This window comes from Acinonyx jubatus, chromosome A1 (assembly GCF_027475565.1).
Source record: "Acinonyx jubatus isolate Ajub_Pintada_27869175 chromosome A1, VMU_Ajub_asm_v1.0, whole genome shotgun sequence".
Classification (NCBI taxonomy): Eukaryota; Metazoa; Chordata; class Mammalia; order Carnivora; family Felidae; genus Acinonyx; species Acinonyx jubatus.
In genome coordinates this window covers 228,141,461-228,165,351 of record NC_069380.1, presented here as the reverse complement: position 1 = coordinate 228,165,351, position 23,891 = coordinate 228,141,461, and the positions used below count along the sequence as shown (strand labels likewise).

General features: G+C 50.1%; 1 protein-coding gene across 3 annotated transcripts; it reads right to left on the bottom strand.

Moving 5' to 3' along the window:
* Positions 1–405: 405 nt before the first annotated feature.
* On the bottom strand, positions 406–23,214 carry CMBL (carboxymethylenebutenolidase homolog). 3 transcript variants are annotated; one of them, XM_027074229.2, is made up of 6 exons: positions 23,032–23,214; positions 10,598–10,834; positions 9,327–9,434; positions 4,602–4,744; positions 2,458–2,549; positions 406–1,156 (listed from the first exon to the last, which is right to left on the bottom strand). In XM_027074229.2, the coding sequence occupies exons 2-6, from the start codon at positions 10,810–10,812 to the stop codon at positions 977–979; spliced, it is 738 nt and encodes a 245-aa protein (XP_026930030.1). In that variant the 5' UTR covers positions 10,813–10,834; positions 23,032–23,214; the 3' UTR covers positions 406–976. The 3 variants fall into 3 exon arrangements, with proteins under 3 accessions (XP_026930030.1, XP_026930031.1, XP_014923538.1); XM_027074230.2 differs by having other exon boundaries at positions 10,598–10,831; XM_015068052.3 differs by lacking the exon at positions 23,032–23,214 and adding an exon at positions 22,847–22,865.
* Positions 23,215–23,891: the final 677 nt, after the last annotated feature.

Sequence of the window (23,891 nt, the reverse complement as noted above, 5' to 3'; positions counted from 1 at the left end):
AGCCATCTAGCCGAGGCTTGCTTAGTTTGCAAAGTAAAACTCTCAGCTGGCACAGAAGAACACCAAGTGCGGGACTGTCACGGGGTGGGTGGGGGGAGGGTAACCGGGTTAAAGGAAAGTCAACAGTGTGGCTAGAAGAAGGCAGGGCCTTTACTGGTGCCGACTGGCTCTGCCCCATGTAGCTCCTACCGTCACGCTGTGCACGGCATGTGGCCAGGAATGCCGAGGACCTGAGCTGTTCATGCGATTTAATATAAATCAATTAAAATCTATAAAAATGGAAGCGTGACCCTGTATGCCACCACCCTTCAACTGAATGCACGAGTGATTCCTGACGCAATCCCAGGCCCTGGGCCCCGAAGATGCCCACGTTCTGGAAAATCACTTCCTTGGGAGACGGCCAGATAGTCACTCTAATCCATTGTTCTTTATTAGCTTTTAGAAAAAGCCACACATTCAGATAGTAAGTTTATTGGCTCAATATAATTAGGTCAACGAAACCCTATTTTAGCTTCAGTATTTCTCACAGTGCAATCCATGAACATGACCGACTCATCCGTATTAAGACAGACAAATGCCCAAGGAAGCTGGGCTTTGAATCTGAGTTTACAATCCATGCTCTTCATGGCTCTGCCACACCCATCGTTTTAAAGAATGTACTTAATGAAGAACCACGAAGTCCATGGCTGAGCTGTCAGCTGGTCCATAAACAGCCCTAGGTTTTTGCTAACAGGATATTAACTCTACCATTCGAATTCTTCAGGTACTGACCTGTTTTTTCCTTAGTGTATGTGTTCAAAATTAAATTGTATCATGCATTAACATTTCCTACTGCATTTATGTTTGAGATGGAATAATGAATTTCAGGATTCCTGGATTTATTTTATATCAAGATAGTAAAAATTAAACGACCCAAGTATCCCAAAGCAATTTTCTGGATGCGAGCTATTCTGAGAAAGCGTACCCTTGGCCCCTGCTAAACATACTTGTGCAGCCACTCAATTAAATTCCTTCTTGCCTCGTCAACATAGGGCTTGTCCTCGGCTGAACAATCTTCTCTCTTTCGATGCACGAAGCCATGGGTTTGCCCAGAAAATGTTTTAATTTGATATTCCACTTTGCAGTGTTTTTTCAACTTCTGGGTCAGCAAAGAGACCTGATAATGCAGAAGATTTCATGACACTTTAACAATCTGGTAATATTTTCCATTCTCCAAATCCTCTCTGAATGCTCATAAAAGAAGTCTAACATCGGTGCCTTAAGTTCCGTAGCTACTGTGGATTTGTTACTTTTAATTTGACAACTAAGAGTCCTCGGCTCTGGCAAAGGAGAGCATCCCAAGCAGTGTAAAAATTCGATGAATATCAATTTCTTTTTTTTTTTTTTAATTTTTTTTTTCAACGTTTTGTATTATTTTGGGGACAGAGAGAGACAGAGCATGAACAGGGGAGGGGCAGAGAGAGAGAGAGAGACACAGAATCGGAAACAGGCTCCAGGCTCCGAGCCATCAGCCCAGAGCCTGACGCGGGGCTCGAACTCACGGACCGCGAGATCGTGACCTGGCTGAAGTCGGACGCTTAACCGACTGCGCCACCCAGGCGCCCCGAATATCAATTTCTTGAAATTAAATTAGTATCTTTTGTGTATCATTCAATATATAATACTCATTCGATATATAACAAAATACTCAACATAGTCAAGCATAAATTGTTTTAAGTTTATATTAATATAGTGTATTAGTAATGAATAATAACAATTTCTAAGCGACTGCTTTTGAACCACAATTTTCTGCTTTTTTCTTATCAACATACTGGGTTTAACACACCCATGTTTTTTTCTTTTCTTTTCTTTTCTTTTTTTAAAGTAAACTCTATCCCCAACATGGGGCTCGAACTCACGACCCCGAGATCAAGAGTCGCATGCTCCACCGACGGAGCCAGCCGGGATCCCCAACACGCTCATGTCTTTAAGAACACACTTTATCTGAACTCCCGGGTTCCATGTGGGAGGATGGGGAGGCCGAGCTTCTATGCCCAGTAACCAGGCCCCACCAAGAGCACATTCGGAGGATTACAATCCCTAAATTCCCCAATAAAACCCATCTTTAAATTTTTCATGTTGAGAATGTTTGGAGGAACAAATGAACCCTTTGAGACATTTTCCCCAAAAGGTCAAATCATGTCATTAGATACAGAGATGAGGGGCACCTGGGTGGCTCGGTCAGTTAAGCATCAGACTCTTGATTTCAGCTCAGGTCATGATCTCAGGGTTGTGGGATTGAGCCCCGTGTCGGGCTCCGAGCTGAGTGTGAGCCTGCTTGGGATTCTCTCTCCCCCTCCCCTGAGTTCACTCGCTCTCTCCCTCAAAAAGTAAAAATCGAAACAACAACTGTGGGTGTGCCCACTCCTACAGGAAAATAAGCAAAAAAGAAAGAAATGAGAAAAGATACCAACTTACTTGCTCAAGAGGAATCACAGCATCATTTTCAGCAAAAATGAACAATGTGGGGTTCTTCAAACTGTGCACATCTTCAGAATCCTTGATGATGCCTGAAAATGGGGACAGGGACACGGGGGTAGGATTTCCACACACGCGCCTCAGAAAACCATGTGGGTTTGGCTTGATTTTTTTTCAAAGTAAAATCTGTGCTTTGGGGGTTTTGTTTATTTTCTTTCTAGCAATTCCTCGCAAGTGGCCGGACTTTCCTGCTCTCCACCTCCTTCACTGGGTCAGGACACAAATAACGGAATTAGACCTTGCAGCGGCTTTGCACGCAAAGATACAGAAGCAGCCCCGAAAATGCTCCCTCCTCGTGGGGCACGCCTTCATTTACAAAGAAGTGACGACTCTCCATCTGCACCTTCTGACCACCACTGTTCTAGAAGTTTCTCATGGTCCACACAAGCCCCATGGCTTCTGGCCTCAGTATGCCGAGGGGCCTCGTTCATACAGTGTTCCACGGGGTAACCGTGCCCAGACCAGACCACGAGTGTGAAGTCTCAGATGTGCCACCTGGTCCGTCTGCAAAAGTTACCTTTCATCCTTCAGAATCACAGAGCATTTGGTCAGAAGCCTGTCCTGCCTTGGGGACAACCACCGTGGGTGTGCCCCCTCCTACAGGAAAATAAGCAAAAGAGGTACCATATGTTGCCCCTCTAAGAAGAACCGTAGTGTTATAGGAAAGATTACTCTGACACTTGGTAAGGAGGCTGTATTCAAAGGGGACCACCGCACAGGAGGGTGTGAGGGGAGAGAGATCCCTCCGCCCAAATACAAGGACAAGTGGGGATTTACGGCCAAGGAGCAGGGTGTGGGGCAGTGGGCAGAAAATTACGAAGAGGAAACACTGGGGTAAGACGGATTCTGGCCAGGTGATAGGACAGGGTTCTTGCTGACAAGAGACAGAAGGCGGGGTGTGAGGAACTTGGACAGACATCAAAAGTAGGGGGTTCTCTCTGAACTGCCCCAATGGGCCAATGTCAGAGCCCGGTCGGGGCCTCCTCGGAAGGAAGACTCACCGTGGAGCCTGACTCGAGTTTGGTGCCGGACAGGGTCCCAGTCAGTAGGGAGAAAATAATGGAAATCTTTTGTTTCCATTTCCTGCGGGAGCCCAGAGAGCCTCCCCTCAACCGGGAACTCGTCTCTAGAAGCAGGGAGCCACAGGACAGACGGCCACGCTCTGTTAAGGCCACACTGTGTGGCTGGACAGAGGTTTGACGCCCTGGAGTCCCGCCGGGCTCTGCAGCTCGTGTAGTGTGCAACAGCGGCCAGCAGGGGGTGCTGGCGAGGCGTCCACCAGGCTATTTCACACCAGGGCACCGAACGGCCCGGAACAGCCAGCCCCCTCTGCACAGCGGCAGCTGACAACTGACTATTAACTTTGGGGTAAGTTACTATTTAAAGGGTTTTTTTTTTTTCTTGCTAAAAGCAAAAATGCCACAGCAAGAAACCATTAATCCAAATAAGAATCCTTTGTGTAACTGTACAATATACTATCATGAAAGAAAGCCAAATTGCCTTCCACATCTTTTTTTCTTTTTTTAACATTTTTATGGTCCGAATGCTTCTACACTGTGAACTTAGTATGCCATTTCTATATGGAGATGGAATGTTCTTATCTCATTGCTATCATACGTGCGGTTGGTTTGGCTACAATGTTTATGCTGCTACTTACATTTTAGAATCGCTTTTCCTTTTCTTTCCTTCCTTTATATTGTGTGCCTGTGTGTGTGTGTGTGTGTGTGTGTGTGTGTGTGTGTGTGTGTGTATGCGGTTGAAAATAACTGCTATCTTGGAAAAATACCTTCACAGATGTTCCTCGTAAAGAATATTGTTTGATATTCACCATTATCACAGAAATAAATGTGACCCCCTTCATCCTTGGTGAAGAAATTGAGACCTCGGGTTAGGTGACTCCTCTGGTTACTGCATTACCAACCTCCACCTCCACGCTCACATTTTTAAAGCCAATTCCCTCAAGACGGGCCATCTCTGCACAGCTGGGTCTATGCTGCTCCCCGAACCATTAGTTTGGGAAGAGGCTCCCGGTGTCCCTCAACCACTCCTGTTCCCATCGCGTAAAATGCACAAGGCAGATTTACCGTAGACGGACACCCCTGCCCTGAATTCTGGGTATTTCATCATCACGTGATGGACAGCCACTCCGCCCCAGCAGAATCCCACGACGCCGATTTTCTGAGCGTGACACTGCTGTTTCAGAAACCTCAAGACAGCATCGACCTCTCTAGAACAGAAAGTTATCCAAGAATCAACAGATACGGATCACTTATATGTGGAATCTAAAAAGCCAAACTCAGAGAAACAGAGAGCAGAGTGGGTACCGGAGGTGGGGCGTGGGGGAGAGACTGGACAGACGACATTAACTTCCAGTTAGAAGATTAACAAGCCTGGGGGTATAAGGTGCAGCCGGTGACCTCAGTGAGCAATACTGTGTGATAGACTTGAAGGCTGCTAAAAGGGTAGACCTTAAATGTTCTCACCATGAAAAAGAAACGGCAACTATGTGACAGGATCGGGTGTGGGCTAAGGCTATGGTGCCGATCCTTTTGCAGTATATAAATGTACTAAATGAGCACATTGTACACCTTAAACTTATACAACATTATGTGTCAATTATATTTCAATAAAATAGGGGCAGGGTGGTGGCGGGGGAGGCAACAGCGAAACACACACACACACACACACACACACACACACACACCCAATCAAGAGGGATTTTGTGAGCCCCCTGGGGACTGAGCTGGACAGCAAGTGCTGTGCCAACAGTAACAGGGGCTTCGGCATCCGCTGTTCCTTGACGTTCTGAGATTTCTTACTTTCGTCCTGCCTGAGTGACGCACATCCCCCCACCCGTCTCCCCACGGGTCTCCCTTCCGAGCCCAGCCTCCTCCAACCACCTGTCAGGGCTGCCGGAGGGCTCTCAGCAAACCACACATCAGACCAGCTCGCATGCCAGCTGGAAGCAGAGTTCTGGCTTTCCGAAGCCTCCGGATAAAGGCCAAAGGCCAAAGCACCACTCCTAAGGCCTGATCCCAAGATCCACCCCCAGCAAGCACCCCGGCCCGCCCTCCTCTGGCAGGCACCGGCCGCAACTGGGCGGCTCCCCTAACTCTCTAACTTGGCACGTTCACCCCTTCAGCTAACATCCCAACTCAGCACCTCCGGACTCCTCCCTCCGGTGTCCCCAAAGAGCAGAGGGGGGATTTGGAAAGCCACCAGGACTATTTAAGCCAGGAGAGGACCAAGAATAGTGGCCCAGTCTGGTAAATGGCTCATTTGCAAATTGATTGTTTGGAACTCTGCGTTTTCAACTGAAAGCAATACACCCAAACGGAGGCAGGGCTGCGAGGCCAGCCAGAAAGTCCTGCTTGATCTGATAAGGAAGAATTGTGGTTTACAAGTTAGAAAAAGAAAAAGAAAGCCATCCCACTGCACTTCCTCCTTCCTCTCTCCTTTAGTCGTAGCATATCCTTGAGCACATTTAAATACGTGTATCATACCACTGCGTGCAGTTATTTTCATAATGTTAGCAGAAATTAAGTAGTTCTGCAAACTGAACTGGAACAAGCAATGGTTTTTGACATTTGGGGCTTTAGGTTTTCCTTCAACGCTTTGATCGCAAGAATAACTGCTTTGGGGCGCGCGGGTGACTTGGTTAAGCATCCAACTTCAGCTCAGGTCATGATCTCTCGGTCGGTGGGCTGGAGCCCCGCGCGTCAGGCTCTGTGCCGACAGCTCAGAGCCTGGAGCCTGCTTCAGATTCTGTGTGTGTGTCTCTCCCTCTGCCCCTTCTCAGCTCACGCTCGGTCTCTCTCTCTCAAAATTAAATAAACAATAATGATAATAAAAAAAAAAAAGAACTGCCTTCATTGGAGGGAACAAGAAAGAGGCCATTTCCATAAAAATACTGTAACTCGAGTGAACAGGCCTTTGCTCGTGCTGCTCTGAATGTGTTCCCTACTTTTCTGGGAGCACCAAAGTTTAGCCTTGGATGAACCTCTCCCCCAACCCATGCTTGATTCTTATACCTTGGGAACTCTGCCCTAGGTTCCAGGAGTGAAGTATGTGGGTCAGGCTGACCACCAGAGTATAGCAATCTCCTGGCCACAGTGATTGGTTGAAGGATGGACCTGTGACTGAGTCATAACCATCAAGGCAAAATGAGAATTTTACTGGCTTGCGGGAAAAGAGACCAATGTGGGGGCTGGAGCTGCGGCAGCCATCTTGCCACCCAGAGGCAAAAGCTGCCTGAGAATGAAGCCAGTGCACAGGATGTGGAGTGGAGACACGTTGGGAAGGCAAGTCCTGGGGATACTTTCTGCACTGCGAACCAACCCCTGCTTGAAACCAGAAACGACCTCTTCTCAGTTCTATAAACCAAAATATCCCATGACTATGTAAACAGTAAGCATTCAAGATGGGTTTTCTGTTACTTGCAAACAAAAGACACTTGACCAGACACAAGGGTTTCAGTCTCCTTTCAAAGTCAGTGTTTCTGTTTAATGTCTCATTTTTATTTAGGGGCGCCTGGCTGGCTTAGTCGGTTAAGCGTCCAACTTCAGCTCAGGTCATGATCTCATAGTTCATGAGTTTGCGCCCCACATCAAGCTCTGTGCTGACAGCTCAGAGCCTGGAGCCTGCTTCGGATTCTGTGTCTCCCGCTCTCTCTGCTCCTCCCCTGATCGCACTCTGTCTCTCTCTCTCAAAATAAATATTAAAAAAAAATTTTTTTTTAAGTGCATAGCTCTCCTTTTCCCCTGTGGCAGAGTCCCACTGGCCTGCTCCCACACCTGCCAGAAACGACCCCTCTGCTTTGTGCTCACGAATGGAAGGCAGGCCCACACAGCGACCCTCCCCCACCCCGGCCCCACATGCAAAGCTGAATTTCTGCATTCACATCCCAGCCTCTTGTGCTTCTAATTCTCATTTGCTCTGAACTTCTTGCTTCCTTTTGTTTTTCTTGGGGTTTCAGGTTGAGGTTGCAGGTCCCCCAGGAGGGACTTGGGAAAAGTAAGCAGGCAGGGGAGTTATTCCAGGAATCTCAGGGCCAGCACTGCGGGAGAGGAGGGAAGGAAGTGGGGTCTGCTCGGGAGAACCTGGCAGTGGCAATCTCCATGCCGGCCTCGGACAGTTCCCTAGGGGAGCCTGGAGCGCCCTGGCCCCTGGAGGTGCCCCTGACTTGAGGTGGGGGAGCCAGGCCTTCATCCCAGGGAGACTCCTCAGGATGGGGCAGAGAAAGACAAGGCGGCTGACATCCGGAGGCCATCCCAAGGACAGTGAGGGACTGGACGACGACTTTGTTAACACAGCCCCGGGTGTTCGGCCACGCCTGCCGGGAGCTCCCAAGGCAGCGGGCAGCACCCCCCACGCCCCACAAGCTGCACAGAGACCCTAGGATGACCCTGGCCTGAGCCACAATGCGCTGCCACCCTGCACAGGCCCCTAAAAGAAGGTGGCCCAGTGAGTGCGGGGAGTGAGGCAGGGCCAGGGAAGCAGGAAGGGGCACTCAACAGGACCCAAGGCCCCTTGGGGCCACGGGCACAGGTCTGCTTGGGGTCCACCAGCCCAGTGGAAGGAGGGGCCAGCTCTGGAGGGCACTCTGGTGATAGAAGAAAAGAACAGACAGTCCCAGGGACCCAGCGGCCACAGGCAGGGGACCACATTATTAGTTCCGCCAAGCTGGGCTGGGGGAGCAGTTTATCAAAACCAAAGCTCGGGGTGCCTGGGTGGCTCAGTCGGTTGAGCGTCCGACTTCGGCTCAGGTCATGATCTCACAGCTCGTGAGTTTGAGCCCCACGTCGGGCTCTGTGCTGACAGCTCGGAGCCTGGAGCCCGCTTCGGATTCTGTGTCTCCCTCTCTCTCTGCCCCTAACCCACTCGCATTCTGTCTCTGTCTCTCTCAAAAATAAACAAACATTAACAAAAAAAATTTAAAAAAAAAAAAACAACAAGGCTCAGGTGCATGGTGGGAGAAAGTCAGGTGACAGGGAAGGATGGCTTTCAGGACAAGTGGCCAAGGTGAGAGTCAAGGCTGGTGGTGGGGAAGCTCCTTTGCCTTGGGCTCACGTTTACTTGCTCAGGAGGAACTGGGCATCAGAGAACAATCCTGCCCCTCTCCCCCTCCACACTGAGTCCAGACAGAAGAGGGTGTGTGACTGGCAGCTGGGAGGTCTGGTCCTTGCTTCTGGACTCCTGGAGCTAATTTCCTAAAAGGCTGAGACCCTGGGGGATCCCCTGCTTTTCCTCTCAATGCTCCCCGGGTCCTGGCACGATGGCAGTCTAGCCCTGGCGTAAAGACCCAAAGTCTTGGGGCGGGGGTGGAGGGGGGAAGCAGGGGCAGGTCTCGGCTGGGGGGAGGGGACGGCCCTTCGGGTTTCCAACCAGCTGAGCGGTAACGGAGCCGGGGCTGGTGTTGGCTCTGGCGTCTTTTCTCTCCCCGTTGTCTCAACTGGTTCTGCAGCCAGGACACGAAGGAAGGAATGTCCACCCTGTGGACCCCGAAAGCCCCTGTGTCAAGGGAAATCGTACTGCCCGCAAAGCAGCACCTCCGCAAAGTTCCCCTGGCTTCAGTGCCATGAAGTTTCTGGAAGGGGGAAGCAGACGAGCCTGCTGGCACCGCAGGAGCCCTTGCCGGGACCTCACCTCCAGGGACACACTCTGCGCTGCACGAAAGCATGTGTCCATGGAAGTCCTGCCACAGGGGAGGGAGGGTGGGCGCCCAAGTGGTGATGTCACACGCGCTTCTCTGCTCTCCAGGGGCCCTGGGGCGGGGAGGAGGGGGAGCACAAACACGGGTGATAACTTACCTGTCGATCTTTCTGGCGTCTCTTGTTTTCAACCAGTCCGGGAAGGTGGACCAGTCCCCAGAAGGCTGCCAGGGTTCTTGCCCCACAAAGAAGTCTGGAAGGATGGCTCTGCAAAAAAGGGACGTCAACTGACCTTCACTTTGGAGCTGGCGGCACTCGGTATTTGCTTATGCTCATTAAGACCCGGGCTACGAGGGAGAGTCTGCTTCAGAGGAAAAGAAAAGTGGTGCCCACGAGAGCCAGCTTTGATCACATCCGAGAGGCCAGCTGGCACCGGGCCACACCACTTCGGATTTCACAAGCGTAGGTGCACGGCCTCTGACGGCCGCCGGCAGCCCAGCCCATCCGAGATGACGAGGCAGTCGGACAGGGCGCCCTCCCCACGAGACTGATGGCACAGGATGGAGACCCGGGAGGCATGGGCCCGGGAGGGGCGGGGTGGTGAGCGCAGGGGTGTCCCCGACCCCCTAGAGGAGTCGCAACGCTCAGCTGGCCTTTCGAGTTAGCCTCAGGTCAGAGGGCACACCTGGGGAGCATGTCTAGTCACCATGACTAAGCAGCTTTCCCCCGCCCCCTGCCCGGAGGGGAAGGTCTACTGCAGGTTCTGAAATGGGCCGCACAGAGAAAACAAGCCAGTCCACTGCGTCCGCGAACCCCCCCCCCCCCATCCCGTCAACCCCGGAGGGTGGGTCAACACAGCTTCGGCCAGAGACCTGCTTCCGAAAATAAAGGTCATCGCCAGGGACGGAGGAGCGTAGCTCTTCCTTCCTGGCGTCGAAGGAACCCTGAAGCCTGGGTCAGAAGAATCCAAGTTCAAGTCCCAGTCGGCCCTGTAACCTTAACAGGTCGCTTACCCACTTGTAGCCTCATTTTCTTGACCTGAAGAAGAGACTGCACCCTGCACTGCCCAACCTCAGGGGGTCGTTTTGAAGGAGAGAGGACTTGTACGCCTGGGAGGGGGCTTTGTAGATCACGGGCGGCTTTGCTCATTTTTCGTGTTCTGTCTCCACCCAAAGGACCCCGTTGGGCAACAGAAGCCCCAGCCCCGGGCAGCCTGCTGGCTGGACTGGGCTGGGAGCAGTGGGAGCAGTGGCCTCCGGGTGCTGTTTTAGGTTCGTGTGATTCACATTCCCCATCTACCTGTGCCCAGCGAGACAAGGACGTCGACAGCTTAGCGCACGGTCAGGGTGTCGTGGTTTTGTTTTCCCTGAAGGGATCAAGATAGATCACAGAGGTTTCCATGAAGTGAAGTAACAGAACTGCATACATACGTGTATCCATTTCCTGCGATCATGTCAGTCATGTATCTGCTATTGGGCAACTGCCAGCCAAATATGTCTTGAATGACGATCACAGCCTTGCCCGTGTCGAAGGGGGGTTTGGTGACATAAGCCTTGATGTGCTCGACTTGAACTTCGCGCCCCATCCCTCCATACTCTATCTTATGGCCAATGTCACACGGACAAGGATGAGCCTCGTTAGCCATTGGAGATAGTTAAGTTGGGCTACTGAGAGAGAAACATGCATTAGGATCTGAATGGTGCAAATCCAAAGACTGTAAGCAGTAAGTAAATTAAAATCAAGAGCACAAAAAACGGGGCGCCTGGGTGGCTCAGTCGGTTAAGCGTCCGACTTCAGCTCAGGTCACGATCTCGCGGTTCGTGGGTTCAAGCCCCGCGTTGGGTTCTGTGCTGACAGCTCGGAGCCTGGAGCCCACTTCGGATTCTGTCTCTGGCTCTCTCTGCCTCTCCCCTGCTCTCTCTCTCTCTCTCTCTGTCTGTCTCTCTCAAAAATAAGATAAACATTAAAAAAAAGAGTACAAAAAATAATTAAGTTTAACTCTACATATCGTGTATTTATGGAGGAAATCACTGATAACCTGGGATTTTAGCAACGTGGCAGATGAGAGCTAACAGGAATCCACTCCCATTACAAACACTCAAAATACCTAAGTAAATGTAACCAACGGATAAAAATTAAAATGGGGAACTCACAGGAAAAGAAGGGATTGGAGAGGATTGGATTAGCCAGGATTGGAGAGGAGACCTGAAGCCAGGATCAGCTTGGCATGAGCAGACACTGAGGGAGCCCAGGGATACTGGGGAGAAGGCTAAACCCAGGAACGAGCTCTAACACCACCCGATGCTTAGGATGTGTCCAGTGAGGCCTCTGGACCCCACAAGATAGGGATCCATGGCTGACAGCCCATGCAGTGTCAGAGCCCCAAAAGGTTTATATTTAGTGGGGAACGTAAAAACAAAAAACAATAACAAAAGAAAAAAAAGAAAATTCTACCGACCAGGACTAAGACTGTGATTAGAAAACCCAGAGAAGGTAAAAATAACCCCCCAAATGTCCCCCCAAATGTCCACTGTCCTTTCAAAGTAGGAATACCTAGACTATGACATTTAACCCAATAACTGACCCTGGGCAGTGAAATCCCTGGGCACCAGCAGAAGCAGAAGCAAATCTACTCAGAGCAAGACGTTCCCAATCCAGGACAAAAAACGCCACCCACTGGGGTGGCTGGGTGGCTGTCGAGCGTCAGGCTTCGGCTCAGGTCATGATCTTGCAGTTCGTGGGTTCAAGCCCCACATCAGGCTTGCTGCTGTCAGCCCAGAGCCTGCTTTGGAACCTCTGTCTCCCTCTCTCTGCCCCTCCCCTGCTTGTGCTCTCTCTCTCTCTCTAAAAAATAAATAAACATTAAAAAAAAAAAAAAAAAAAAAACACCACCCACTGAAGAGGGACAATAAAGGCCCTGACAGTGGCTGAGGTCTGGATAGAATTTGCAGGGAAAGCCAACTGAGGCAAAGAGGAGACAGGAGGAGGAGGGGTTTTGCCTGAGCAACTGTCTTTAAATGAGAAGGAGGACACTTGGGAAGAGCAGGTTTGAAGAGGTCAGGACTTAAATGCGGAGCCTGGGAAGTCTGAAATGTCTGCTCGACAAGCTCCGTGGACTGCGCAGAACAGCAAGTTTGGGGCAGGGGTCCAAGCCGGAAGTACAAACTTGATACAGTATGGTCAGCCTACACAGCCAAGCCTCATTTTTTGCCGCTTCCATGCACGTGAAGTTGCCTAGTCACAAAACTTATTTGCAACTCCAAAATCAATACTTGCAGTAATACTGCGACCATCCACGGACTTTTGTAAAGCACTGAAAAATCTGAGTCACCCACATGCAAGGTCCCGGCCAAGGTCGAACAAGGCAACGCCCCGCCTTCCCATATCAGCCCTCACGCTGTAAACAAGTATCCTTTTCGCTTTCTATTTAGCGCCACATCTTTTGCATTTTTGTGCTTTTTGGTGGTGATTGCGGTGTTTAAAGAATGGACTCCATGCACAGTAGTGAAGAGCTGTCTAGTAATAGGGCACGAAGGCTATGATGTGCCTACAAAGATAACGTGTGCAGTAGACAAGCTTAGTTCAGGCACACATTACACCTGTTGACTGCGAGTTCAATGTTAATGAATCACCTATGTATTAAATGAGGTGTCTCTACACAGAAACACACAAAAAAACTAGGTTATGCACTGATCAGTCGACAGAAACATGACCAGAGGCTCATAGAACCCTACCTGTATTTCCTCTTGGAGCCATGGTTCAGTATTTGCTAGTTCAGTGTCCCTGTGACTTTATAGAACGTAACCACGTTCTATGGCTGACCCTTGAACCACACAGGTTTGAACTGCACGGTCCACTTACACGTGGATTTTTTTTTTTTTTCAATACATTCAGCACAGGACTGCAAATGTATTTTCTCTTTTTTTATGATGTTTTTACCATTTTCTTTTCACTAGCTCACTTCATTGTAAGACTACAGTGTATAACGCACAGAGCATGCACCCTCTGTGTTCATCAACCGTTTATGTTACCAGAAAAGCTTCCGATCAATAGCAGACTATAAGGAACTACATTTCTGAGGGGGTCAAAAGTTACATGCAGATTTTTTGACTGCACAGGGGTCCATGCCCCTAACCGCCCCCCCCCCCATGTTGTTCAAAGTCAACTATACTGTAAATAACGAGAATCAGCAGTACATAGTATTGGAAACCTCGAGCGTGAATGGCATGATTAAAGGAATGATTAGATAAGAAGAGATAAGGAAGAAGAAGGATCTAGAAGAGCGAGCGAGCCCTGGGGCCTTCACCATTAAAAGCTTTGGGGAAAGAGTGAGCCTGAGAATAAACAGTCAGAAGGGAGGAACCCCCCATTCACGAGCCTGGAGCCACATGAAGACAAGTTTTCAAGGAGGGAGACTGTAGACACAGGCATTCTGCAAGAGGGGTGGCCACAGGGCTCAGCAGCGTGGACGTCAGGGTGGTCTCCATGAGAACAGGTCTGGTGGCCATGACGGCAAGCGGGCTTGGGGGAAAATGAGAGGAGAGCACCTGACAGCGTGAACACAGAAGTTCTTCAAGGCTTTTACCAGAAAGAGGGGCAAAGAGAGCGAGCAGACGGAGGGAAGGGAGAGCAACAGGTCTTTTTATTTTTTAACGGAAGAAATGTTAGTACATTTACAGGTGGATGAGAACGGGTGGCTCACAGAGGAAAACAAAGCAAAACCAGCCCAACCCACGGTGCCAGGTGATGAGGGACACAAAGGCAAGAGAAATGTAGCTTAAATTAAATTTCCTGACAGCTTGCAGCCCACTGACACCTGACACGTAAGAGCGTGACCTTCCTCAAGGAACTCACCGCTGCCTTAGTGCCTTAATGTTCACTTTAATTAAAGACTAAAAGTGACCTCGGGGCGCCTGGGTGGCTCAGTTGGTTAAGCGTCTGACTCTTGCTTTGAGCTCACGTCATATGATCTCACAGTGTGCGAGTTCGAGCCCCGCGTTGGGCTCTGCACTGACTCTCTCTCTCTCTGCCCCTCCCCTGCGTGTGCTGTCTCTCTCTCTCAAAATAAATGAATAAACATAAAAAAACAAAAAGCCTAAAAGTAACCTTATCTTAACAGCAGCTAGCCCCTCAAAGTCCTGAAAGCCTTGATTCCAAGTTCCTTAGGGACTTTCGCTCTCCCTAACTACCACTAATTAAAAAGTACACAACCAGTCCCTCCTCACAACCCCAGGGCAGCTCTTTCTGCCCACAGGGCCTGTCCCCGTGCTATAACAAGATCACCTTTCAGCACCAAAATTCTTTCTTAGCTGTTTGCTCACAAACCCTAGAGCTAGGTGAGCTAGGGGAGGGGGGCTGGGGTCAGCCCAGGGAGGAGACCACCCACCTTCCTTGGAAGCGTGGACGGGTCCTCCTCGGTCCCAGGAGGGGAGGCGGAGGAGGGGTGGATGACATCGGGGCAGGGGGCCGAGGACGCTCCACGCATCTGCTCAGAAAACTGAGAGCAGAGTCGACAGTCAGGGTGAGAGCAGTGGGGAGGCTGGAGAGGACAGAAGAAGTGGGAAAATAAAGGACCAGGGAACTGTACACAGTCCTTGAGGCCATGTGCCCCCAGCCAGGTCCGGGATGGTGGTTTGAGGCTGGCAGCAAGATGCAGCAGAACAGACCAGGCTCTGGGGGTCACTACGGGGCAGGCGGATCCACGGTGAACAGGCAGAGCCGAGGTGGAAAGACGGACTGGCCAACAAAGGGGCGTAAGATGCGACGAGATCACCGTGGATCCCTACCTGCCACGTCGCTGCCCTGCCAGATGGTTAGAAACCTGAGTAGAAAAGCGAAAGTCATCTGTTGGAAGAAAATAAAGGGGAACACCTTTTCCTTGAATCTTGGAGCAAGGCAGCATTTCTGACATTAGACCCAAAAACATGAACCATAAAGAAAAAGATTAATAAATTTCATTAAGTACGCATCAGTCTGCTCGAGCTGCCGTAACAAAATACCACAGGCCGGGCAGCTGACACAACAGAAATGTGTTTCTCACCGTTCCGGGGGCTGGATGTCAAAGGTCAGGGTGCCAGCAAGGTGGGGCTCTGAGGGGGACTCTCCTCACTTGCGGACAGCCGCCTTCTCGCTGTGTCCTCACACGCAAGCTTTCTGGCCTCTTCTTAGAAGAGCACGAATCCCGCCATGGGGCCCCACCCTCGTGACCTCATCTCAACCTGATCGGCCAAGGGCCCACCTGCAAATACCGTCACATTGGGGGTTAGGGCATCCACCTATGAACTCTGGGGGCACACAACGCAATCCACAGCGGTAGGTGACTGTAAGAACCACTTATAAGACAACTGGGGGAGACTGAACTGGTTGGATGTCTCATGATATTGAGAGTTACTGTTAACGGACTGGTGGGCAAGGGCCAGATACGACTATCAAAGTGATGGTTTTGTGTGTGTGTATCTGTATCTTTTTTTTTTTTTTTTTTTTTTGAGACAGAGAGAGACAGAGCATGAACGAGGGAGGGTCAGAGAGAGGGAGACACAGAATCCGAAACAGGCTCCAGGCTCTGAGCTGTCAGCACAGAGCCCGACGCGGGGCTCGAACTCACGGACCGCGAGATCATGACCTGAGCTGAAGTCGGCCGCTTAACTGACTGAGCCACCCAGGGGCCCCTCTGTATCTTTTATAGCCACCTGCTGATGTATATACCGATGAAACAGCCAGACATCTAGGATGTGCTTCAAAACAGCCCAGGGGGTGGTGGAGGTGGGGAAGAGATATTATTATTTGAGATATTATTCTCAAAGCAGAAGATTTAGTATCTAGATAACATATAGGAAAAATCCGTATAAATCAACAAGGAAAAGACAAACCCAAGAGATAAATGCTCCAAAGATCTGAACAGGCAACTCACTAAACGGTACCCCTGAGTGGCACCCAGACCTCTGAAAAGACATTCAACCTCACTGGTATTTAAGAAATTATACTATTTTGTACCTAAGAAAGACGCTATTTTGCATCAGCTTGGCAACAAGGTCTGTTAACACCAAGAGTTGGTGACCATACAGGGAAAGAGGAAGAAACGTGAGCTGATACAAACTCAAAATACAAACTCTGGCGAGACAGACTACTTTGGTCTGGTAAGGTCTGGCAAAGTCAAAGATAAAGACACCTGCAACCCAGAAATGCCACAGCTGGGTGTACTCCCTACAGAGATTTACACCTGTGTGTATGAGCTCGTGGTGAGGACAGAAGGCGTGTTCCTGGCGGCAATAACCGGAAGCAATCGAATTGACCTTCAGGAGGAAAACAGGGTCAACTGCGATTTAGTCGTTACTGTGGGCTGAGTTGTGTCCCCCAAAAAGATATGTTCAAGTTCTAACTCCCAGAACTTATGAATGTGCCCTTATTTGGAAATAGAGCTTTGTAGAGGTAATCGTTAAGATGAGGTCATACTGGATTAGGGTGGCCACTGCCCCTAATTTTGGAAATTTGGATACAGCAACACACAGGGGAGAAGGCCCCATGGAGACATAGGTGGAGACTGGAGTATTTACCAGCCAAGCAACACCAAGGATGGCCGGGCACCATCAGAAGTTGGGAGAGAAGCAAGGAAGGATCCCCCTCTGTAGGTCCATAGAAAGCACAGCCCCGCTGACACCTTCACTGCAGACTTCTGGCCTCCAGAACCGTGAGAGAATAAATTTCTGTTGTCCTGGGACACCTGGCTGGCTCAGCGTGTAGACCGTGCAACTCTTACTCTCGGCATTGTGAGTTCGAGCCCCATGCTGGGTGTAGAGATGGCTTAAGAATAAAAAAAACCTTTAGAAAAATATTCTGTTGTCTTAAGCGCCCCAGTTTGTAGTAATTTGTTACAGCCACCCCAGGAAACAAATAGATTCATAACTACTCCGTGAATAAACTACACGTGTATTTACCGATATAAATCTTAGAAACATAATGCTACATAAAAAGACAATGTCCTTTTTGATGCTAAATAAAGACTAAGAACCCAAAATAGTACTTATTTTATTAATAAATATACTGTAGTAAAAGTGTGATGCATGGGAATAAAACACACCACGATTAGCCAGTCGTTACTAGCAAGGGAGAAAAGATGGAGACAGCTGGCTTTAACCGCATTTGTTACATTTAACTTCCTAAGAAAGTTGTTTTTTGGTTTTTTTTAAGATTTTATTTTTGAGTAATCCCTACACCCAACATGGGGCTCAAACTTACAACCCCAAGACCAAGAGTCATATGCTCTACCGACTAAGACAGCCAGGAGTCCCAGAAAGTTTTGATTAAGGACAAAATGTTCCAATTGTTTTGCGTGGGTCACATGAATATGAGTGGCTGTTAGATTATTTCCTATACTTTCCAGAATATTCTGGAAGGCAAATAACTTACATTTTAAGGAAACACATATTAAGAGCTGGTCTTTTGCTCAAAGAAGATTTGAATCTATTCCCCACGGGTTTGTTTTCACAAGCTATGTTATGAAACTATTATTAGCAAGAGAAGTCACAACAATCCAGCACCAAGAGCGGTAAATTTTACATCCAATGCACTATTTGTTGACAGCTGATTCTTTACGCTGATTGCTTACCTGGATTGCCCTATGGGGACGTGGAGACCACGAAAAATCCTAGCCGTTCCAAAGGGGCCTCGAGCCTGAATCTTCTTGCTTTATCTTCAATTGATACCCACTTTTTTTTTAAGTTTATTTTTATGTATTTTGAGAGAGACAGAGAGCAAGTGGGGGGGGGGGGGTGGACAGAGAGACCGAGGGAGACAGAGAATCCCAAGCAGGCTCCACTCCTCAGCGCAGAGCCCGATGCAGGGCTTGAACTCACAAATGGTGAGATTATGACCTGAGCTGAAATCAGGAGTCAGACACAACTGACTGAGCCACCCAGGCGCCCCCAACTGATACCCACTTTCCAGAAGGAATGTTTATGGCCAGGAGAGCCACTGTCTGGATGCATCCTACGCAAGCAGACAGTGGCAGGGAGAGGCCTGGGTGTGGAAGGCGGGACTCCGGCCAGACCCCTCATGTAGCAGAGTAGTGCATTGTGTGTCCTGGGCCAAGGCCACAGGGCAGGGAAGCTGGTTTCCATGGACAGCCCTGCTGTGGCCCCGCTGTGGCCCCCCTGTGGCTCCCAGGGAAAGCGCCTGGGGGAGCACACCCAGGCGGGCCCTACTGACAGGAGGACACTAAAATTCCTCTACAGCCCTTCCAGGATTCTGCCTCTGCCCCCTCCCTCCCCCAAATGACACATTTGTTAAAGGATAATTTTCACAAGGAAAGGAAAACCATGACTCTCATGCAGATTTACAAAAATGAACACGTGAAGGATTTTACTTCTCTAAGAAGAAGGAACGAGGCAGATGTGAGAACTGGTTCGAAGGAAAAAAGAAAAGAGCACAAATGTATACGGACGACAGCACAGCTGAAATTGCAGAAGGACAGAAAACGGAGTTTTCCGTAGGAGGGAGGAAGCCATGAATCCCACCACACAGGACAGAATTTACTAACTTGTTGGTTACCGGCCACTTACAAAGAAAGAGTTGCAGCGGCTCAAAGACCACGGGCCGGGAAGGATGCCCCACGGATGACCGAGGTTTTCTACAGAAACACGAAGTTCCTTCTGCATGACCTTCACCGTGAGGTCATTCTATGTGAGCGACGGTGCTGCACTTTCCGCCTACTTAGGGACAGGACAGGGGGTCTGACGTGGACGGTGGGGGGGCTTATAAAATGTGTCAAGAAGGGCTTTTCTGGGGCGCCTGGCTGGCTCTGTCATGGAGTACACGACTCTTGGCCTTGGGGTTGTGAGTTTGAGCCCCATGCTGGTGTAGAGATAACTTAGAAATAAAATCTTAGAAGAAGGAGGAAGGAGGACGGAGGACGGAGGAAGGAGGAAGAAGGAGGAAGGAGGAGGAAGGAGGAGGAAGGAGGAGGAAGGAGGAAGGAGGAGGAGAGGAAGAGCTTTCCTGCATCATGACAGGTGGGCTTGGCAAAACTCACCGGCCACCTCGAGACCAGATCCGTGGGCTTCACTAGGGAAGCCTCTGAACTCAGAACCCTCCTCATGGTGCCAAGGATAACTGAGACGCGCCCCTGCACAGGAGAGCCTGACTCGCACCTTCTTTGGCGAGGCCACACTGGCCGGCAGCGCTAATGCTCATGATCCGCCCATGACATTCACCCAAGATGCCACCAACATGTGACTGATCTCAAGGCTCACTCTCCCACAGTGACTTTTACGGCCCCTTAACCAACCTTCTCTCCCTCACCAAGCTCCACTGACTTCTCTTCTCAAACAGGCCTGTGTGGGGCTTCTGGATGCATCTCTGCTGTGCCTAGTTTCCGTAAGAATCCCGCTAAGTCAGTTTCACAGAATCCCTGACCCTTGATATCTGATCTGGTTGCTCATCCTCCACCCCCCCACCCCCAGGCGATGTCTGATCTCTCTGGCTTGTCTCCTGCAAGAACCCTGTTAGGTCGGTTTATCCAGAACTCCCATCCCCTGTGATGTTTCCTCTTAGTCATTTTCCATCCACTGACCCCCACCACCCCACTCCCTGGCTATAAATCCTCACTTTTCTTTGCTATTTCCAGGGTTGAGCCCAATCTCTCTCCCCCACTGTAAAACCCAATGCGGTGGACCCTACACCTATCCCAAAGGTCCTGAATAAGGTCTGCCTTCTGTTCCTTAACAAACGCCATGAATGAATTTGTTCTTCAGCCCCCTGCAGCCCTGCTTCACGCACCAAGCACCTCCACAATATCAGAAGTCAAGACCCATGGGGATCACTGGTGCCTGTTTGATGCCAATTCCAAGGAGCTAACATGTCCTGCCTTATCTCCTTTTTTTTCCATTTCTTTTTTTTTTTTTTTAAGTGAGTTAACATACGATGTAGTCTTGGTTTCAGGAGTAGAACCCAGTGATTCATCGCTTACATAGGACACCCAGTGCTCATCCCTAAAAGTGCCCTCCTGAATGCCCATCACCCATTTCAGCAAATGGTGCTGGGAGAACCGGACCACTTTCTTACACCAGACACAAAAATAAACTCAAAATGGATGAAAGACCTCAATGTGAGACAGGAAACCAACAAAACCCTACGAGAGAAAACAGGTAGCAACCTCTTTAACCTTGGCCGCAGCAGCTGCTTACTTGCCATGTCTCCGGGGGTGAGGGAAATAAAAGCAAAAATGAACTATTGGGACCCCATCAGGATAAAAGCTCCCGCCCCTTCCCCTAACATGAACCTTCCTGAGGCATTCCTTTGCCCCATATATACCTGTCCTTCTTGATTTCTCTTTTGAATCAGTTATAAAATCTGCCTGGTTCCTTCTTTAATAAATAAAATAGAATCTTTAACACATGCTCATTAAAAAAAAAAAAAAAATGACGGGGCGCCTGGGTGGCGCAGTCGGTTAAGCGTCCGACTTCAGCCAGGTCACGATCTCGCGGTCCGTGAGTTCGAGCCCCGCGTCAGGCTCTGGGCTGATGGCTCAGAGCCTGGAGCCTGTTTCTGATTCTGTGTCTCCCTCTCTCTCTGCCCCTCCCCCGTTCATGCTCTGTCTCTCTCTGTCCCAAAAATAAATAAACGTTGAAAAAAAAATTAAAAAAAAAAAATGTTACGTAATCTCTCTACATCCAACGTGGGACTCGAACTCACAAGCCCAAGATCAAGAGTTGCATGCTCTACCGACTGAGCCAGCCAGGCACCCCAACATGTGCTCATTTTTCTGTCTGTTTGAGAGTCACGCTCTCACCTTCCCCTGAAAATGATCTTTTAACAACGCTATTGAATAACATTCCCCTTTTCTCTCCAGAAGTCAAAACGGTGAGAAATGGATGGTGACGTATGGCCCAGAGGATGGGGTTTTCCTACTTTCATACCCTCAGGGACGTAAATAGCTCAGAAGTCAGACTTCCCGGTGCAGTGAAGTTCTCCAGCAGAAACAGAGAAAACAGATTTCAACGAGCGAAGGGAATTGGCGTAGGTGGGACTGCAACAAGCAAAGAAGTCCAGCAAGAAATTTCTAGAAGCTTCAGAGATTTGGAAACCATCAGCAAGCAAACAAAGGCTGAAAGGTAACAGGGGAAGGCAGTGGCTAAAGGGGAAGGCTCAGTGTTTTCCCTTCACTGGGTAAACACTGCAGGAACTTGCTTGGCAACTGAGTTTTGATCTTGCAGCTGGGAAAGCAGGGCCCTACTTACCCACAGATGATTCTACCAACTTCAACAACTCCAGATCTATTTGTCCTCAATCATGCTTCTATTTTCCATAGGGGACAGGTCTAGACAGCATTGATTAGAAAGGTAGATATGATGAGGACCCACCGGCCTGCAAACAAGCCAATCACATGGCTGCCTTTGGCATCTCTCAGGCTGTTCTGAGGCCTGGACAGCATGTCCCCAGACACCTGTGGGGCTCACTTCTGACCACCTTATTTGAAATGGGCTTTGAAAACATCAGCTTATATCTTCCATCAGCAAGGAGGCCTGATCGCAGTCCCCTATGTCAGCAAGGCCTAGGAGAGGAGACACTTTTGCCTGCCAACCCACACGGCTGAGTGGGTCACCCGTGCGGTCCTTCTTGGCAACACGCACCGGGTACCGAGCACCAAAGATGCCATGATGCTAGACCCACGGTCTCCTCTCTAGACCCAGTAGTACCCACCCTAAGGAAATACTGCCAAATGGGGATAATAATTTTTTTTTTTTTTTTGGAGACAGAGAGAGAGCGAGAGAGAGAACACACACAGCAGGGGCAGGGGCAGGGGCAGAGAGAGGAAGAGAGAGAAAACCCCAAGCAGGCTCCACACTGTCAGCGTAGAGCCCGATGCGGGGCTTGACCTCACGAACCTCGAGATCATGACCTGAGCTGAAATCAAGAGTCCGACATTTAACCAACTGAGTCACCCAGGTGCCCCCTATAATGATTTTTTGAAGCCCGCATCCCTCTTGTCAGTTCAGATGAAAGGATGAAACACCAGAGGTCATATCTACCCAAGGCACAACCAGACCAGCCAAGAACAAAAAGGCCTAGGCTCAAGCGATACGAATGCTTGCTTTAATTTCTAACATAAGAAATAAAGATATTTTCCAGATTCCAAGCCCCTTGAAATGGAAAAGACCTCCAGGGCACCAGATGAAGTGGCACCAGGTCACCTGCTAGTAGGACCTCATGGGCCTCTAATCAAAGGTGTCCACCTTCTCACACGACCTCTTCCCCCAAATTTTGCCCTTAAAAACCCTCATGCAAGCCATCCGAGAGTTCTGGACTTTGGAGCATTAGCTCCCCCCGGTCTCCTGGGGGGGGTCACACCAATAAATCGCCTATTTTTCTCCTCTGCAAAAGCTTGATGTCAATTCGTACTGGCTTGCAGCACTTGGAAGGGGGGGGGGGACAAACTCTCCTTTGGTTTGGTTACATTTTGATGCAAATAGGCTCATCTTTCCCTTGGGTTTATACTGGCAAAAACCACACAACTGAAATGCCCAACTTGTAGGACAATAATTACAAACAGTATTCCATTCGAAGGCATGGAAGAAAGGCTCCGGACACAGCGTTCTATGGAAAAAATAAATAACGAGTTTCTGCACAGCACGATTGCAGCTAGGTTTTTTACAGAGGTGGCTGAACAGGACAGGAAAACATACCCAAGTGGGCCGGCCCAGGTTGCTTTTCTGCGGTGATAATGTACTGCTGCTTTGGGAAAAGGACTTTTTGGTCGGCTCAGGACCTGTGCGCAGGTAAGACTTGCTCGAGCTGCTGCAAACACTCGCGCCGAGTTAGCGCGGCGCCGGGCCGCGCGCGTTTCCGCGCGCCCGCGGAGCGCACCTACCTGTCCGCCGCCGGAAGCCTGGGTTCTCCCCGCGCCGAGGCTGCCCGCCGGGCCCGGGGACGGTCGGGGCAGGCGGAGGGGAGGCGCCTCCCGCCGGGACGGAAGTGGACGCGCGGTGACGGAGGGCGGCGGATCCCCACGGGCCAGTGGCTGCCCGGGATTCCAGGCCTCCCGGGAAGGCCGGGCGGGGGAGGGGAGGCTCGGAGCGTACGGGGCGGGGGGGGGGGGGGGGGGGGGGGCAGGAGGGGAGGGGCGGGGACGGGAGGGAAGAGGGGGAGGAGGAGGCGGGGGAGGAAAGCCAAAAGCAGCCAGACAGCCGGCCTGTGAAATTTACGAGAGTGCCTGGCTCCTAGGGCCTGGGACTTCCCTGTTGTAAATCTAAATTAGGCTGTTTTTAAAAATAAGTCGTTACCGGGCGCCTGGGCGGCTCAGTTGGTGTGTGGCCCACTTTATGGGACGTAGGCTCAGGTCGTGGTCTCACAGTTCGTGAGTTCGAGACCTGCATTGGGCTCTGTGCTCTCAGCATACAGCCTGCTTCAAACCCTCTGTCCTCCCCTCTCTCTCGCTGCCCTCCCTAGCCCCCCCCAAATAAAGAAACATTAAAAAAAATAAAATAGCGGCGCCTGGGTGGCTCAGTCGGTTAAGGGTCCGACTTCGGCTCAGGTCACGATCTTGCAGTTCGCGGATTCCAGCCCCACATCGGGCTCTGTGCTGACAGCTCAGAGCCCGGAGCCTGCTAAGGATTCTGTGTCTCCCTCTCTCTCTCTCTGCCCCTCCCCAGCTCCTGCTCTGTCTCTGTCTCTCTCAAAATTAAATAAACATTAAAAAAATTGTTTTAATTAAAATAAAAATAAGTTGTC

What these genes read in the sequence shown, in the direction of transcription:
- CMBL (XM_027074229.2), bottom strand. Translation starts at nt 10,812, where the DNA reads ATGGCTAACGAGGCTCATCCTTGTCCGTGTGACATTGGCCATAAGATA. An exon ending in ATCGCAGGAAATGGATACAC is followed by an intron (nt 9,435 to 10,597) that starts GTATGTATGCAG and finishes CCTTTTTTGCAG; the next exon opens with AGCCATCCTTCCAGACTTCT. An exon ending in GACGCCAGAAAGATCGACAG is followed by an intron (nt 4,745 to 9,326) that starts GTAAGTTATCAC and finishes TTTCTGTTCTAG; the next exon opens with AGAGGTCGATGCTGTCTTGA.